Source organism: Triticum urartu, chromosome 5A (assembly GCF_056163025.1).
Source record: "Triticum urartu cultivar PI428250 chromosome 5A, HENAU_Tu73, whole genome shotgun sequence".
Lineage (NCBI taxonomy): Eukaryota > Viridiplantae > Streptophyta > Magnoliopsida > Poales > Poaceae > Triticum > Triticum urartu.
In genome coordinates, this window is record NC_141877.1 from 338,515,184 (window position 1) to 338,531,871 (window position 16,688).

Genomic DNA, 16,688 nt, shown 5'->3' on the forward strand with positions numbered 1-16,688 from the left:
GGCGGAGGATCTTGTGAAGGAAGGGGGAAAAGTGAAGGCGCACTGTTCGGGGGTCCCGAGCCGGCAGCTTATAGGAGGTCGCTTCCGAGTGGCTGACTGGTAGGCCCAGGCAATCCCGTCAAATCCCGCAACGGGCGCGCGCGGTACGTGGCGAAAAAGGTGGCGTGGGGATCGAGGAGCTTCCGTCCTATCCCATCCGATTACTGCGGCCGCCCTGTCCCGCGCGCTTCCCGAAATTCAAATCCCGCAATATCCGCGGGCCGCAGAACAACTCGTCAAACAGAAGATCCCTTTCACACCGTCACTCGGAACTTCACAAGTAAAGAAATTCACTCGACAAGAGGCCAAGAATGGATCAAGGCGACTGAAAGAAGTTGACGACGTCATCCGTGACAATTGATCCAAAACAAGACGTTCATGTAACATGAAGAACCAGTCGGAAAGATCACCAACTCCTTCCCCACTCGAACCTCGATCCATTCGGGGGCTAATGATGAAGCTATGTACCTAGGGTAGGGGCATGGACCTGTCCTAAGTACCCTACCCAAGGACATCCCTAGAAGAAGTCACCTTTCAATCGACTTGGAGGTATCCCACTCGAAGGATTCAAGACACTCGACCACGAAGCAATCACTCGACCAAGATCCAACCACTCGACTACCAGGAGATCTAAAGTCACCCTGCACGCAAACGGTCGGTCATTAAGTAGCTTTTATGATCATCATAGCACTTTATTAGGGGCGTTACCAGTAACCCCCAGTCTTAATGTACTTTAAACCTTGCATTACTGAGGGCTGGAGGGGCCTGGTGAACTCTATATAAGCCACCCCCCCCCCTCAGTATCAAGGGTGTTTTCGCACCTCTGTAACTCATACTCACATAATCCAGTCCACCGCCTCCGGGCTCCGAGACGTAGGGCTTTTACTTCTTCCGAGAAGGGCCTGAACTCGTAAACCTTGCGTCCTTACAACCTCTCCATAGCTAAGACCTCGCCTCTCCATACTTACCCCCCTACATCACTATCAGAGTTAGAACCACGACAGCAGAGACGAAATTGCGCAATGCAACAAAAAAACGGCAAGCACGGGACTCCGCCGCCGACGGGAACGCCGGACACCGCGAATCCACCGGAAACTCGATGAATCTCGAGCGGAAAATTGGCCACGGATTGGGGGGGGGGGAGTAATGCAGTCAAGGAATGTGAGCATGTGAAGGAGCATTACCTTCAATCTGCAGGCACTCCGGCGAAAGACGCTCTGGTCCGGCAGTCCCACCGACGGCCGCGGCTGCCGTCGACTGTTTCGCCTCCGCCGTCGCCTTCTCCTCTCGCCTTCTCTTCCAATCGAATGAACTGCGGGGTGGGTTGGGTGAGTAATGAAGTGGAGAGTAACTGAAACCGTGAGAGGAGGGGGGGCGAAGTGCGCGACGTGCTTGACGGCAACCGTAGTCAGGCATGGCGTGCGGGCGCAAAGCTGTTCCACCGCACGCCACCGAGTGGCAACCGTTGACCGCGGAGAGGCAACCGGCGTGTGGGCGAACTCTCTGACACACCACACACGCGACTTGTCCTACGTGGCACCCAAAATCGGCCAAAACGTGCCAAGATTCGTGCGGATTCTGTTAAACGGTGATGAAGGCGTGTGGTTGAGTTGGCTAATGCCCACACATGTGGGCGTTAGTGTTTTTGTTTTTTAAAGCATTTTGAAGCGTTGACTTTTTTTTGCCATGACTTCCCTGAATGCCATGTCTTGCTGAAATTTGTCAAGCACACAAAAAAAATTGTCGAAGTTTGCCACGAAACGAATGCAGATTTTTCTTTTTTTTTGAATTTTACTACTCATCCTGAGCTCAATGCTAGGGGGCTGGAGAGTTGCTCGACAAACGATGGCAGACTGATTTCTTTAACTCCATCTACAACCAAGCGATTTCTCCGGTGAAGAGCTGCTATAAGCATTACTTCCCAGCTCTGAGCCGTCAAAATGGCAAATTTTTAAGGTTGAACATCAACCATTGAGTCTATAATTTTTTTTAAGAATGTTTAAACAAGTAGATTTTTTTAAAAAAAATGATCTCATTGATCGCACCTCACACAAGTTTCCCCCATATATATTATGCATTCATATCATCAAATGACGTAAGTACTAAACCTGCTAGGTAAATAAAGGATGATCTTATATTGTCTCAAAAATCAAATGGTGATGTTAGCTTCCGTATGATTATTATATCTCAGATATTAATAATTTGATTCGTAAATAATACTCCCATGTTTAAGTTGGTTCTAATATTACCTGTACATGCATTAGTATCTAGTCCCTCCGTTCTTAAATATAAGTCTTTTTAGAGATTCTAGTATGGACTACATATGGAGCATATTGTCTCAAAATCAAATGGTGATGTTAGCTTCCGTATGATTATTGTATCTCAGATATTAATAATTTGATTCATAAATAATACTCACATGTTTAACTTGGTTCTAATATTACCTGTACATGCATTAGTATCTAGTCCCTCCGTTCTTAAATATAAGTCTTTTTAGAGATTCTAATATGGACTACGTATGGAGCATAATGAGAGATTCTAGTATGGACTCTATACTATGTCTATATACATCCGTATATAGTTCATATTGGAATCTCTGCAAACTTATACTTCCTCCGTCCGAAAATACTTGTCATCAAAATAGATAAAAGAGGATGTATCTAGATGTATTTTAGTTCTAGATATATCTCTTTTTATTCATTTTGATAACAAGTACTCTCGGGCAGAGGGAGTATTTAGGAACGGAAGGAGTATGTTACAGACAAGACGAGTCTTACTGAATGTGAGGTAACTCCACAAATACGACGACGAGTGAAAAAAAACATCAAGATAAAAAAATTCAAATAATAGAAAGAGAGCTATCCACATAAACAAGGTGAGAACAGAATATGCGCATATGTGTAAACTGGCATGCCAGTTAATATGGAGTTACAATAGTGTAGCATATATATGCATGAAAAGAGAAATAATTGAGTTGGCTTGAAGAACATTATATTATCATGCGTCAAAAACATTATATTATCTCTGTTTCTCGGTCTCTCTAGGGACATGTTGAACACTCTCCAATACTTTAGTTCTAAAATTTAAGAAGCAATATACATCAAGTTTAAAATCCCTTCTCCAGGGTACAGAGATCACATCAGATCACTCCACAACAGAAATATCCATGAGCTGTAAAGCTTCCACAGCTATAGAGTATCTTTTACATACTGATGCTTTCCGAACTCTGATCCTCTAGAAAAGATCTAACTGATATACACAGAAGAGAAAAAAGGAAAAGAATAATGAAATAGTACTACCAAATGACACAACAATCATTTATACGAGATTATATTTAAGTACATGTTCGGAAGATAATCATTTGTCAGAACTTTTGACATCATAGAACTCGATGTCCTTATATTTCTGAGAAATTATTTCTGTCTGAACTTTCCGAGCCGTGTCGGTTGCACATCCAACAAGGATAAGCACTGATGTACCAGCGAATCCCCGAAATGCTGTCAAGTGAGAGATTTGTTCAACCACAGATGGTCCAGCAGCTAGTACAGCGAGAAAGGCAGATCCTAGGACAGAGATACGACTAAGAACCTGCAATTAGATAAAATTATTTTTTGTGTGAGATATTGCTGAGATACCGTGGACAAAATTAGATGTGCTTCAGTTCTGTTGATTGCGTTTCTTATTGGATGTGGTACTTCTAAGTCTATTTTGTCCAAAATTGATGTATGGCTGAAGTGCAACATGCTTTCTCACATGTATACATGACTAGTTATCTGAAATAAGGGACCTAGACATTTCAACATCAAATAGAAGTACTTGTGGCATACTAACAGGGAACATTTCAGTTTTTGAAAAAAAAAAGGGAACATTTCAGGCTTAAGGTCACCTTTGATCTCCAAACTAAAAGTGGTATGATTTCCTACTGAAAGTGAGAAATATTGTCCAGTTGTCTGAAAACGCACAACTGCGTCATACAAATTAGTATCACATATGCAGTGGAATAGTAGATTTATGAAGAATCTAATAAAAGGAAAAAATTGCCAATTGTAAAGGTGTAGCATTTATCGTCCTACGCTATGTTCTGCCATCAGTCGATTATACACAGTGACCATACCACTAGCAAGGACTAGCATTTGACCGGCCAATTATGAATAGGACATGGAACTTTTGTTGGTTAGTCTGAATTTCGTCCCTTTCTGATGGAAGAGAAAGAACTCACTGTTTTAATAAAGGCAGCTGTATTTTTTCCTGGCCGCACAAGCGGTATTGACGCACCTGTTCGCTTCAATTGCTCACTAAGATCATCAGGATCCAATTGAAGGAAAGTGTAATAGTAATTGAAAAAGGCTATAAGCAATACATTAGTTGGAAGATAAAAAGAACCTGCAGCAGAGAGTTAACAGAATGAGATCATTGTAAACAACAGGTGCTTTATGGCATCTTGGTTCTCCTGAGAATAAATAACAATCTTTGAATAAACTAGAAATATTCAGTTTACCTCCTGGAGTTAGGGCTATGGCAGCCTTTTTAAGAAAATCTAAGCCAGTGAAACGTGCCAAAGTAGCAGGTAAAGCCAATGAAGATGTAGAGAATATGATAGGCATGACACCAGAACTATTGACCTGCTCGTAATGGATTGAAAGGTAGGTTACAAAATAAGTTAAAAATAGGAACACTGTGAGGCTGAAAGACAGAACAATGTTGGCACAATTGTGAGTATTAGCAATTTGATCTTATTCATTTGCGAAAGAACAGAATACATTTTTGGCAGTTCAAGATGCTCCAAATCTTTATCGGTTCATATAAATGAATAAATGAGTGAATTCCTCACGCCATGTTTCATGCATGTGAGATCTAGAGAACTGAGCGCTAGTGATTGTCTGCTGCTCCAAGCCAGCCAAGTACGACTACCCACAGGAGTGAATATTGCAACCAAGTTTCTTGCTGCTTCTTTGGTTAAAACCCAGGGGTACCTCCTCCTCTGGTGTTCTTTTTTACTCTTATGTGTGTGACATCTAGAAAATGATTTGAGATTTTTAACTTGTTCTCTCAGATAACATAAAACTCTTGTAGAAAAAATTAACACTAAGCAGCTAAAAAATATTGAAATTCTAACCTAGACTTTAAGAGAAAGTATGTGTATGAAACTGGAACTTCCCCTTTATGGATCTGCCCCTCTTATTGCATAATTTTGACTTCTTACCCAAAAAGCGTTGATCTTACCTAGAAGACCAAAATGGTCTTACCTCTGCCTTACTATCCCTCCCCCGCCAACACACACGCACACATTGGACTATAGTGATAAAGCCTCGTTCGTCGCTGCACCTGTCGGGCCATCACGCAAACCTCGATGTACCTCAGCAGAGGCCCCCGCAGACCTTGGCAACAGCTTGACAAGAGCCGCAGTGGGGAAAGTGGAAGGGGATTGAATCAATCACGATGTTCTGATGGAAAAGAAGATTCAATCATTTAGTTCCCTCAATAGGTTCCATTACTGGGTTGATTTGTTTGATTCATGGTGAAAAGAACCAAAAAAATAGCAACCACACACACCACCATCGCTGGACTCCACGCCATGCCTACATGAGGACAAGGAAGAGATGGTGTGGTCAGGGACTGAGGGAAGTATCCCCAAGCCTGGGAGCACCTAATATGTTCTTCTCGGGAAGGAGACAAGGGCGATGTCTCACATGGTCACTGGTGATGTGTCTGAAGAGTAAAGGATCAGCTTTGTAAAAGGGAACAAGGGGAAAATAAGGAGAAAACAAAGAGGAGGGATCAAAAGGAGGGGCTAAGCAGTACGTTTCCAGCATTCAACCAGTGAAATGGCACAAAGGAGAGAAGCCCAATGTTCTGGTGGCATAAACAACATTATGCAATACAAAATGGGATGTAAATAGAGGCAAAACCACTGCTGGCAAACAAAAAAATTAACAAAGATTTGGAGGTAATGCTACACACTACAACATGATTGAGAATAATACATACTGAATCTTCCGTACCCAGGGGCAGATCCAGTGCCTAGGAAGGTCAGGAGTCTGTATGACTCCAAGGACCTCAGGGCATTGCTTTGCCAGAGTACAGTGAATTATGTTCTTTACTCTTTTTGAAGAATACACAGGACATCTGTGAGCTTTTCATTCAAAGGAAGAAATGGTGCAATTTGCACAAGGCAGTGGAGGAAGAAAACAGCACCGGTGTCACACGTTCATGTTTGGAGGGCAGTTGGGCTAACTGCACCCCACTGGCACATTCAGATTAAGCGACCACTTTGAACTGGTTTGGCTCAGGAGCAAGGCCAGTTGCCCAGACTGAAATGCTGAGACAAGTGGAATGAAAACCCTAAGTGGTCTTGTGAGTGAGAGGTGGCAAGACATCAAGGTTTTATGAGGGTGATCGAGAGCGAGCAGTAGGCAGCTGCAGTTGTGAAGAGCCAGGAGGCTAAGGGCCAGTTCTTTTCAGATTCCCCAGCTGATTATGTCGGGTTGTGCCTCTATGATGTTGTATGGGTCATGCCTTCTTTGGCGTTTGTATCTTCTGCTTTCTTATTAAAAGGGCAGCCCGGTCCACGCAGCTCCCGCTTGCGCGGCATCAGGGAAGGGTCTGACCACTTTGGCTCTTTTGTACGCAGCCTTTCCCTGCATTTCTGCAACAGCTTTACCACTGCGCCAAGGCTAGCATTTCCTATTTGGCGCCACAGGCGCCAGTTAACGTGCATTTTCGTTAACTGGCGCCGGTGGCATCCGTAAATGGGCCGGCCCATCTAGGCGCGGGTTGACATTTTCTTTTTTGTAAATTCTATGAACTTTTTTGAATATCTATGAACTTTTTTTAAAAAAATAACAGTTTTGTTTCAGATTGATGAAATTTTTTGAATATCGATGAGCTTTTTTGAAATTTGATGAACATCCTTTTGAAAATGGATGAACTTTTTATTTATTTATGAATTTTTTTTCAGTTCAATGATCTTTTTCTAAAAATACATGTACTTTTTTTGAATTTCTATGAACTTTTTTCAAATTTTAATGAACTTTTTTAAAAATTAATGAACTGTTGCTAAATTGGATGAACTTTTTTTTCAATTTGAATGAACTTTTTTTCAAATTGATGAACTTTTTTCAAAATTGATGAACCTTTTTTAAAGATATGAATCAAATGGATGAAACTTTTTCTTTAAATCTGTAAACCTTTATTGATTTCATACTTTTATTTTCGTAACAAAAGGTTAAAAAAAACTGAGGCAGCACGCTAGTGGGCCGGCCCATGCTAGCAGCGCTGCAGGCGCCAGATCATTGACGGGCGCCTGCAGCGCTGTATAGGAGCTCCCGCCAAGGCTCCCATTCTTCTCCTTTCTCAATGCATATTAAAAAAAAAGAACTGGGCTTTGGCCATCGATTCCCCAGTCAGCTGCTCCCAGTTCATGTGTATGGCAAGAAGTGAGGCAACCCCAGCTTCCTGAGATTCTGAGCCAAAAATTGAAAGAGCATATTTGATTGTCCCTATCCGCAGGTGGAATTACAGAGAAATCAGCCCTAGCCATCTCCATCTCCCCTTCCCCCTCGGTAAAAACTGCCGCTTGCGCTCCCTCCTCGCCCGGTCCCGCATGGAGCAGACGCCACCCGAGCCTCCCACCCCAGCATTCTCCTGCCAGAGCACTCCGACACCAAGTCCACCACCCTCACTGCCATCATCTTCACGTTGGTGGCGCCGGTGGTGGTCGGCGCTGCTGCTGAGTTGGGGAACATGCTTTGCCGGCCTCGCCGGGGACTCGACTAGTACCTACAGTACCGCGCGTGCTCCCGCGCATGGAGTTCTTCCTCCGCTGCTGTCCTCGACTCAAGTGTCCTTATGCTGAAAAATGTTGTTTTCTGCATATGGGTGAATGCACTGGATTTCTGAACTCTGTAATTATGGTGTTGCTTCTCCCCTTCATGAAAAGATGTGCAAACGCTTGTTTGCACTCCAAAAAACCATGCACATCTCGAGATAGTATGAAGAGATCGAGTTGTTTTCAGTTTAATCAAAATAAGTCTTGAAACAATTGGCTACTCTCTAACTATAACTACTGCCCTGGTTTATTTGTGTTCTGTATGTGTTAACGGATCTCAAAACCTAAAATCGATCCACGCCCAACATGTGGAGAGGCAGAAATTAAAATGAAACCATATGGAAACATTACGAACCTTAAAAGGTAGATATGCAGAACGTTGGGGTCCTCCAGTTCGACTGCCATATCGAGAAGCATAGTTCAGTGGTATTTTTCTCTCAGCTTCCTGAAACCATAGAAATGATCTGAATTAAGCAAATCATACTCGGACAAATTTATATTTATCTTGAAAAGCAAAGTATATTTTCTCACCTGGACATAGACAATCCCAAGAACTAAGAAAAAGAATGACAATATGATTGTGAGAAGTCCAACATAATTGCCTGCTTGAAATCCCTCTGCAACTGTCCTTCCAAATGATGCAGGCAAATACGAAATTATACTTGTAAAAATAAGGAGAGATGTTCCATTCCCGAGTTTCAACTCAGATATTGTTTCACCAAGGAAAGTTGTGAACACCGATCCAAGCGTCAATAGAGTCACAGATGTTAGCACCCATGCTGTGCTGAAGTCATTAACATAAGGACGAAGAAAAAGAACTTGCCCGATAGCCTAGCAAAAGGTACAGAAATTAAATTTGAAGCAGATGGGAAGATAAATAGAGCAATCAGAACTTACATTAAAAATAAAATAATACCTTCATAACTAATACTATGCAAACTCGTACAAGAATGAAATGTACACACAGCAGTATATCATTCTCCAAAAAATGTCTGACAACAGAAGCGTCAGAGGGACTCAACTGAATAATACTAGGATTGGTTTTCATTGTTTATGACCGCAAAGCACATGATTTGGCATCAGGAATAAGTTCGTTGTATTTTAAGTTTCTTTGCCATGTCAAAGATAAGTCATCGGTGTACATAAGTATAAGTTACAAAAACGGAAGTGTCATATTACCTTGATATTGCAAGTTATGTGGTCAAATTGTGTGGCATGTTTGACATAATTCTAACTGTTTAACATGGTATGCTGTTAAGTAGATAGTCAGTTAATATAGCATGTGATCGCTGATCGCACAACATTACAAAGCTTTTCATCTGTCCCGACAAAAGTAAGTCATACACACAAGGTATCCCCTTTGGTACCATGGAAACCCTGAGGTACCGACGCTTCAGAACCGATTATTGTCATAAAAAAATTCCAACAGCTGCTCTTGTAGTTTTAAGTAGTCAAAAAATTATCTTGACAAAAAAAATATCCAAGAGCTGCTCAAATATTTCCAAGACCCTAACCTACCTGGGCAATTGCAAAACCAACAGATGCATATCTTGTGTACTGAAGAATCTTTTTTCTACCTGCCTCCCCTTCTTTTTTCTGAAGCTCTTGCAATTTTGGGTAAAGCTGAGTAAGGAGCTGAAACACAATCTGTGCATTGATGAACGGAACAATGCCGAGGGAGCATATACCAAGCCGGCCAATACCTCCACCAGAAAAAGAATCTAAAGTGCCCAGCAAACTGTTCTGATCAAGATTACCAGCAAAAGCTGCTTGGTTCACTCCACCCAAAGGTATATACACACCAAGTCGAGACAATGCCAAAAACCCAAGGAGCTTCAGAAACTTCCCGGGCAGAGGGCCCTTGAAGAAGTCACCAAAGTCAATAGTACTGTCCTCCATTGCAGCTGCTCCAATCAGATTAAAATACATTATATAGGTATAACTGGATAAACTGAAGTGGACTCAAGCTGCAAATATATGAACAACAAAGCCACCAGTCATACCTGTTTAATACATAAATAGTAGCAGTCGACTCGGCACTATATCAACTGAATTTTGACAGTAACTACATATCATGTATACGTTTGGGCTAAAGTGGGGTTGAAATTTTAGACTGGTTGAAGAAATTTCTCATTAAGATCCCACAACCAAAATTTTGACAAAATGTGGATGAGTAATCAAGAGGCAGATTTTTTTTATGGGTAGCCCATTAGGTTTATCAGTTACAAGCATATTACTTCCTTTTCCTGAGGAACCGGCAGGACGCTGCCTTTTAATTAAGGAGAAGAATATTTACATGTTGGGACATGTTTTGAGAAGGCCGCAAAGCGAGCTGTGAGTGAAGCAAGGGGTCGGACGTATGAGGACCTCTACCAGCGGTTAGACACAAAGGAAGGCGGAAGGGACATCTATAAGATGGCCAAGATCCGAGAGAGGAAGAAGAGGGATGTTGACCAAGTCAAATGCATCGAGGACGGAGCAGACCAGCTCCTGGTGAAGGACGAGGAGATTAAGCATAGATGGCGGGAGTACTTCGACAAGCTGTTCAACAGGGAGAATGAGAGCTCTATCATTGAACTGGACGACTCCTTTGATGATACCAGCGGGCGTTTTGTGCGACGAATCCAAGAGTCTGAGGTCAAGGAGGCCTTAAAAAGGATGAAAGGAGGCAAAACAATGGGCCCTGATTGTATCCTCATTGACGTGTGGAGAGGCCTCGGAGACATAGCTATAGTATGGCTAACTAAGTTTTTTAACCTGATTTTTTGGGCAAACAAGATGCCAGAAGAATGGAGAGGGTCTATTAGTACCAATCTTCAAGAACAAGGGGGGTGTTCAGAGTTGTACTAATTACCGTGGAATTAAGCTGATGAGCCATACAATGAAGCTATGGGAGAGAGTCATTGAGCACCGCTTAAGAAGAATGACAAGCGTGACCAAAAATCAGTTTGGTTTCATGCTTGGGAGGTCGACCATGGAAGCCATTTTCTTAGTACGACAACTCATGGAGAGATCTAATGATCAAAGGAAGGGTCTGCATATGGTGTTCATTGACTTGGAGAAGGCCTACGATAAGATACTGTGGAATGTCATGTCGTGGGCCTTGGAGAAAACAAAAGGTCCCAAAGTATACCCTCATCAAGGACATGTATGATAATGTTGTGACAAGTGTTCGAACAAGTGATGGCGACAGTGATGACTTCCCGATTAAATTAGGACTGCACCTGGGGTCAACTTTGAGCCCTTATCTTTTTGTTTTGATGATGGATGAGATTACAAGGGATATACAAGGAGATATCCCGTGGTGTATGCTCTTTGCGGATGATGTGGTGCTAGTCGATGATAGTCGGACGGGGGTCAATAGGAAGTTAGAGCTATGGAGACAAACATTGGAATCGAAAGGTTTTAGACTAATAGAACTAAAACCGAGTACATGAGGTGCGGTTTCAATACTACTAGGCACGAGGAGAAGGTTAGCCCTGATGGGCAGGTGGTGCCTCAGAAGGACACCTTTCGATCTTTGGGGTCAATGCTGCAGAAGGATGGGGATATCGATGATGATGTGAACCATCGAATCGAAGCCGGATGGATGAAGTGGCGCCAAGCTTCTGGCATTCTCTGTGACAAGTGCCACAAAAGCTAAAAGGCAAGTTCTATAGGACGGCGGTTAGACCCGCAATGTTGTATGGCGCTAAGTGTTGGTCCACTAAAAGGCGACATGTTCAACAGTTAGTTGTGGCAGAGATGCGCATGTTGAGATGGATGTGTGGCCACACAAGGACCGAGTCCGGAATGATGATATACGAGATAGAGTTGGGGGTAGCACTGATTGAAGAGAAGCTTGTCCAACATCGTTTGGGATGGTTTGGGCATATTCAGTGCATGCCTCCAGAAGCGCCAGTGCATAGCGGACGGCTAAAGCGTGCTGATAATGTCAAGAGAAGTCGGGGTAGACCGAACTTGACAGGGGAGGAGTTCGTAAAGAGAGATCTGAAGGACAGGAGTATCACCAAAGAACTAGCCATGGACAGAGGTGCGTGGAAGCTTGCTATTCATGTGCCAGAACCATGAATTGGTTGTGAGATCTTATGGGTTTCACCTCTAGCCTACCCCAACTTGTTTGGGACTAAAGGCTTTGTTGTTGTTGCTGGACATGTTTTGAGAAGGAGAGAAGCACCAAAAACCCCGAACAACGAGGGATGCTCAAACCGTTGGTCGCTAAGAATATTAATGGATTTTTGCGTTAGGTACGATCGATATCAAACGTATTAAGTTTGCTATTCTAGCTTTAATCCTAAGACCCTAGGGGCAGACCATATACCCCAATTCCGACCTATCGCTCTTATCAATGTGCTCTTCAAACTGGTTGTCAAAGTATGCGATGCGATTGGGTTTGTTAGCGGCTAAAATTGTCGACCGTGCACAAATCGCTTTTATTAAAGGACATTTTATCCTTGAGGGGGTGTTATGTCTTAATGAAATTGTTCACGAGCTTAAGCGTAAGAAACTCCCTGATGTTCTTCTAAAACTTGACTTTGAAAAGGCGCATGACCGAATTAGTTGGTCTTTTCTTCGACAAGTTCTGCAACGGAAAGGGTTCCAAGCAGGTTTTATTCACAGGATTATGCAACTTGTCTTGGGAGGACATACTGCAATTTGCATCAATGGGGAGCTTGGCCCATTTTTTCGCAATAAGAGAGGCATGCGTCAAGGGGATCCCATCTCTCCCCTTCTATTTGATATAGTCACGGATTCGCTTTCTTCCATGCTAACCAAAGACAAAGAGGCTAGTCACCTCAAAGGGGTGGCATCCCACCTCATTCCAGGAGGAGTGACCCATCTCCAATATGCTTACAACACGATGCTTCTCTTTGAGCCCGATGTACGAAGTTTGGCCACCATCAAGATCCTTTTAATTTGCTTTGAAGCTATGTCAGGGGTGCAAATTAAACTTTGCCGTGAAGTATGCACGGTAGGTGTGGATGAGGCTAAGAGTGTGTGTGAATTGCCAATCTTCTTAACTGCCACAAATCGGATTTTCCCATCTCTTACCTTGGCCTCCCATGCTCGAATAGACAGGTGTGGGTGTCGGATTGGGATCCAAGGATTAGTAAAGTTATTACAAGAGTTGACCCTTGGCAATGGAAACTCATGTCTTCAGGCGCGAGAATCACTCTTACCAATGCATGTTTGTTTGCTAACCTGACCTTCGCGATTGGCCTCTTCTTGCTGGGGGTGGTGTCCATGCGCAGTTCGACAAAGGTTAGAGCCAAATTCTTCCGGGAAGCGGACGTGGCCAAGCGCAAATACCATATGGTCCGACAGGCGGACATTTGCAAACCTAAAGACCAGGGAGGCCTAGGTATTACTAATTTCAAGAAAATGAACCTTGCGTTGATTAGTAAGAGGATTTGGAAAATTGTTCAGAACGATGACAACCTGTGGGCTCGTGTCCTCAAAGCTAAGTACTTCTCGGATTCTTCGCTCTTTGCTACTAAGACCAAGGGCTCCGAATTTTGGAATTTGGATCCAAAAATGCAAAGAGATATTCAATTTGGGTGCTCACTTCGAGGTCGGGAACAAGGACACCAAATTCTGGCTTTCAAAATGAACTGATGACAAACCTCACTATGCTATTTATCCTAACCTATTTGTCATTGCGTCGGACCCCGAGATCTTAGTTAGCAATGTATTTGTCGCTGGCCAAATTAATCTGGCTTTTATGCGTAACCTCAAAGATTCTGAGCTTGCCTCATGGGAAGCTTTACAAATTCAGCGCTAATACTAATTTAACCACCGAAAAGGATTCAGTAAGTTGGGATCTTGAGGTGTCTTGCGAATTTTCAGTAAAATCTTTATACGCCAAACTTAACCAAGGTCCTAAGGTGAGATGCGCTAAGGCTCTCTGGGCAGAGAGAGTTCCGCTCAAAGTCCGTATTTCCCTTTGGCAGGCTGTGTTAAATCATCTGCCATCTGCAATTAACCTTCAGAAATAGAGAGGTCCAGGCAACGGCTGCTGCGCCCTTTGCGACAGCCCGGAAGACGCCGACCACATTCTTTTCCGCTGTGCCCCTAATATATCCTTATGGAGCTGTGTCAGGGACAGCTTTGGCGCTAACTGGGCACCGAATTTCATGGTTGAACAGCTTGCTCTGCTGTGCACCACGAGAGGCCAGCAAAATAGATTAGCCTAGCGCTTGTTTGCGGCCTTAGCTTGGGCGCTGTGGGCCACTTGCAACAAAATTGCTATTGAAGGAAAATTTCCAAGTCATCCAGCTAATTTTATTTTCAAATGGTCTCTTTTCTTTCAGCAGTGGTGCCCTCCAGGGAAGAGGAAGGTCAGTGACGCAGCCAGCCCGGTGCTTCGCACGCCATCAACAGAAACAACATCCTGTGAAGCCATCAAGCGCTGCCTAGCACCTTTATATCTGTGTATGGCTATGTCTTTTGAGTGGTTCTGTAATGCTTACTCTTAAGCTCTGATTTTGGCACTTTTATTCTCCTTTCAGTTGTAAGACTTTGTAAGACTAAGTGGCCTATGTTGGCTTTATTAATTAAGTCGGGCGCTCCTTGGGCCTTTCATCTAAAAAAACATTACTTCACCTAAAGTAATGAAGCATTTGTGCAAGGTGGCGTCCTTCTAAAGCGCTGACAAAATAATCATGGACTATACTTTCTCAAAAATAATAGAGGGAGAAGGGATTAGCTTCGAATAACAACCTGCTGCTCCTCGGCCATAGGATGACTTCTCTTTCCTGGATCCACTGGAGCTCCCGAACACTGGAGACAGGACACCGAAAAGTGTCGAGAAGGGAGACTGATAATCAGAACTGGACGGGTCCTCCCCGTAGAGCCCTAGAGGATCAAAGGCCGGGCCACCCGTTTCCAACGTGCATCTACACGAATACAACAGGGGATAACCCAGTCAAATTTAAACAGCGCATGCCCCCTGATTGTATTCTGCTCCCAGGAGAGGCGCTAATTTGCTACCTGGGGGAGAAGGCGAAGGCGGCTCTTCCTCTCCTTCTTGCCGTTGCCGTGCGGCGGCCCGGGAAGTGGAAGGAGGAGGCTGCTCTGGTGAGGTAGCGTAGGCGCAGGGAAGTGGAGGTGGGAGGAGGGCGCGCGCGGACCGGAAGGCAGCATTGCTGTGGTGTCGCCGTGGCCATGGTGCCGCGGAGACGATGGCGGAGGAAGGAGACGAGTGGATGGTGGGTTTTTTTAGGTGATAAAGCTAGACGAAATGACGATGACGCTGTAGAACAGGCTTCGTCAGCCCGTTCGTTGTTGACTTCGGCCCAGTTATGTCCAGGCCGGGGCGTATCGGCAGAGCAACTAGTTAACGAACGCTCCTTCAGTAAAATTACTAAGGCTGGTCATAGTGAAAACTAACTTATATTAGTGTCATGTATATGATACTAGTCTAAGTTATTACCTTCATGATGCAAAGTAATATAATAGTAGTATCATAGATGACCTCATTTATTAGTTCCTATACTCATCTTGTCTTGGAAAGCGCTATGTTACAGTAACATATTATATTACCACCTCTTATTAATTACTTGTCACGTAAGCAGAATTTTCTCGAAGTGTGCTATGTTATTAGCTAAGTTAGGCTGGTCATAGTGGGAGTAACTTAGCAAGTAACATAGCGCATTTCAAGACAGGTTTGCTTATGTGGCATAGAGTTAATGAGGAGAGAGATGTTTGGAGTAACATATTCAGTTTTGCTAAAGCACATTTAGATGTGCCATAAGTATTGCACATCTAAGTCCTATATCATTGATCTTACGTTGAGATTTGTATGGATATTTATTTTTCTCTTTGTGCTTGATTCACTCACTTAGATGTGCAATAACTAGAGCACATCTAGATGTGCCCTAGACACTCCCTAACATATTATAATATGTTACTGTAACATAACGCAACCTAAAGCAAAATGAGTCTATGATGTAATAAATGCTATCATCTATGATACTATTTGTATATTACTTTGCACTATGAAGGTAGTAACAAAGACTAGTGTCATATGCATGACACTAGTCTAAGTTACTCCCCACCATGACTAGCCTAATTAAGGAGTACTCATTGCAAAGAACACTTCATTTTTCCAGGTTGCGACAAGTGGCGTACATGCAGCGCGCCACTTGTCGCAACCTGAGAGTTTTCTTATTTTGGTAGATTCGTTTATTCAAAACGTTTTTCTTTTAAACCGTGCGTCCAAATCTCGAACCGTTTTCATTATTGGATTTCCTCGCGTCGAGATCTTCAAAAAAAATCCGGAGGGAGCCTCGCAACGATCAGCGCCACTTGGCGCGCTCTCAGCCATTCGCCACGTGTCACGCTCTGGACGCTCTCTTGGATTTTATTATTTTTTATTTTTCCGCACGCATTTTCGGCTTTTTAAACAGTTTTTTTTGGGGGGGTTCGACGTTTTGGTTTTCTCCCGGTTTTTCTTAGCTTTTTGATAAAAAAAATTTGAAAAAAAAATTTACGTGAAAAAAATGCATTTCCTTTTTTTTCTTTCGCGAAAGTCATGGTTTTTTTCCGCGAGAGGCACGATTGTGCTTTAGCGAGAGTCACGACCGTGCCTTTCGGAAACGGAAAAAACGCGTTTTTTTTTCTTTCGCGAGAGTCACGGTTTTGCTTCCGCGAGAGGCACGGTTGTGCTTTCGCGAGAGTCACGGCCGTGCCTCTCGGAAAAGGGAAAAACAAAACGTGTTTTCTGTTTTTTTTTGTGAGAGTCACGGTTTTGCTTCCACGAGAGGCATGGTTGTGCTTTCGCGAGAGTCACGATCGTACCTCTCAGAAAGGGAAAAATACA

The 16,688-nt window shown here is 43.3% G+C and overlaps 1 protein-coding gene across 1 annotated transcript; it reads right to left on the reverse strand.

The window, feature by feature from the left end:
- Nucleotides 1–3,088: 3,088 nt before the first annotated feature.
- On the reverse strand, nt 3,089–15,148 carry SCY1 (SECY homolog 1). Its single transcript, XM_048673641.2, has 8 exons — nt 14,858–15,148; nt 14,588–14,763; nt 9,386–9,771; nt 8,399–8,698; nt 8,223–8,312; nt 4,538–4,661; nt 4,259–4,422; nt 3,089–3,627 (listed from the first exon to the last, which is right to left on the reverse strand). The coding sequence occupies exons 1-8, from the start codon at nt 15,031–15,033 to the stop codon at nt 3,397–3,399; spliced, it is 1,647 nt and encodes a 548-aa protein (XP_048529598.1). The 5' UTR covers nt 15,034–15,148; the 3' UTR covers nt 3,089–3,396.
- Between the last annotated feature and the right edge of the window lie 1,540 nt (nt 15,149–16,688).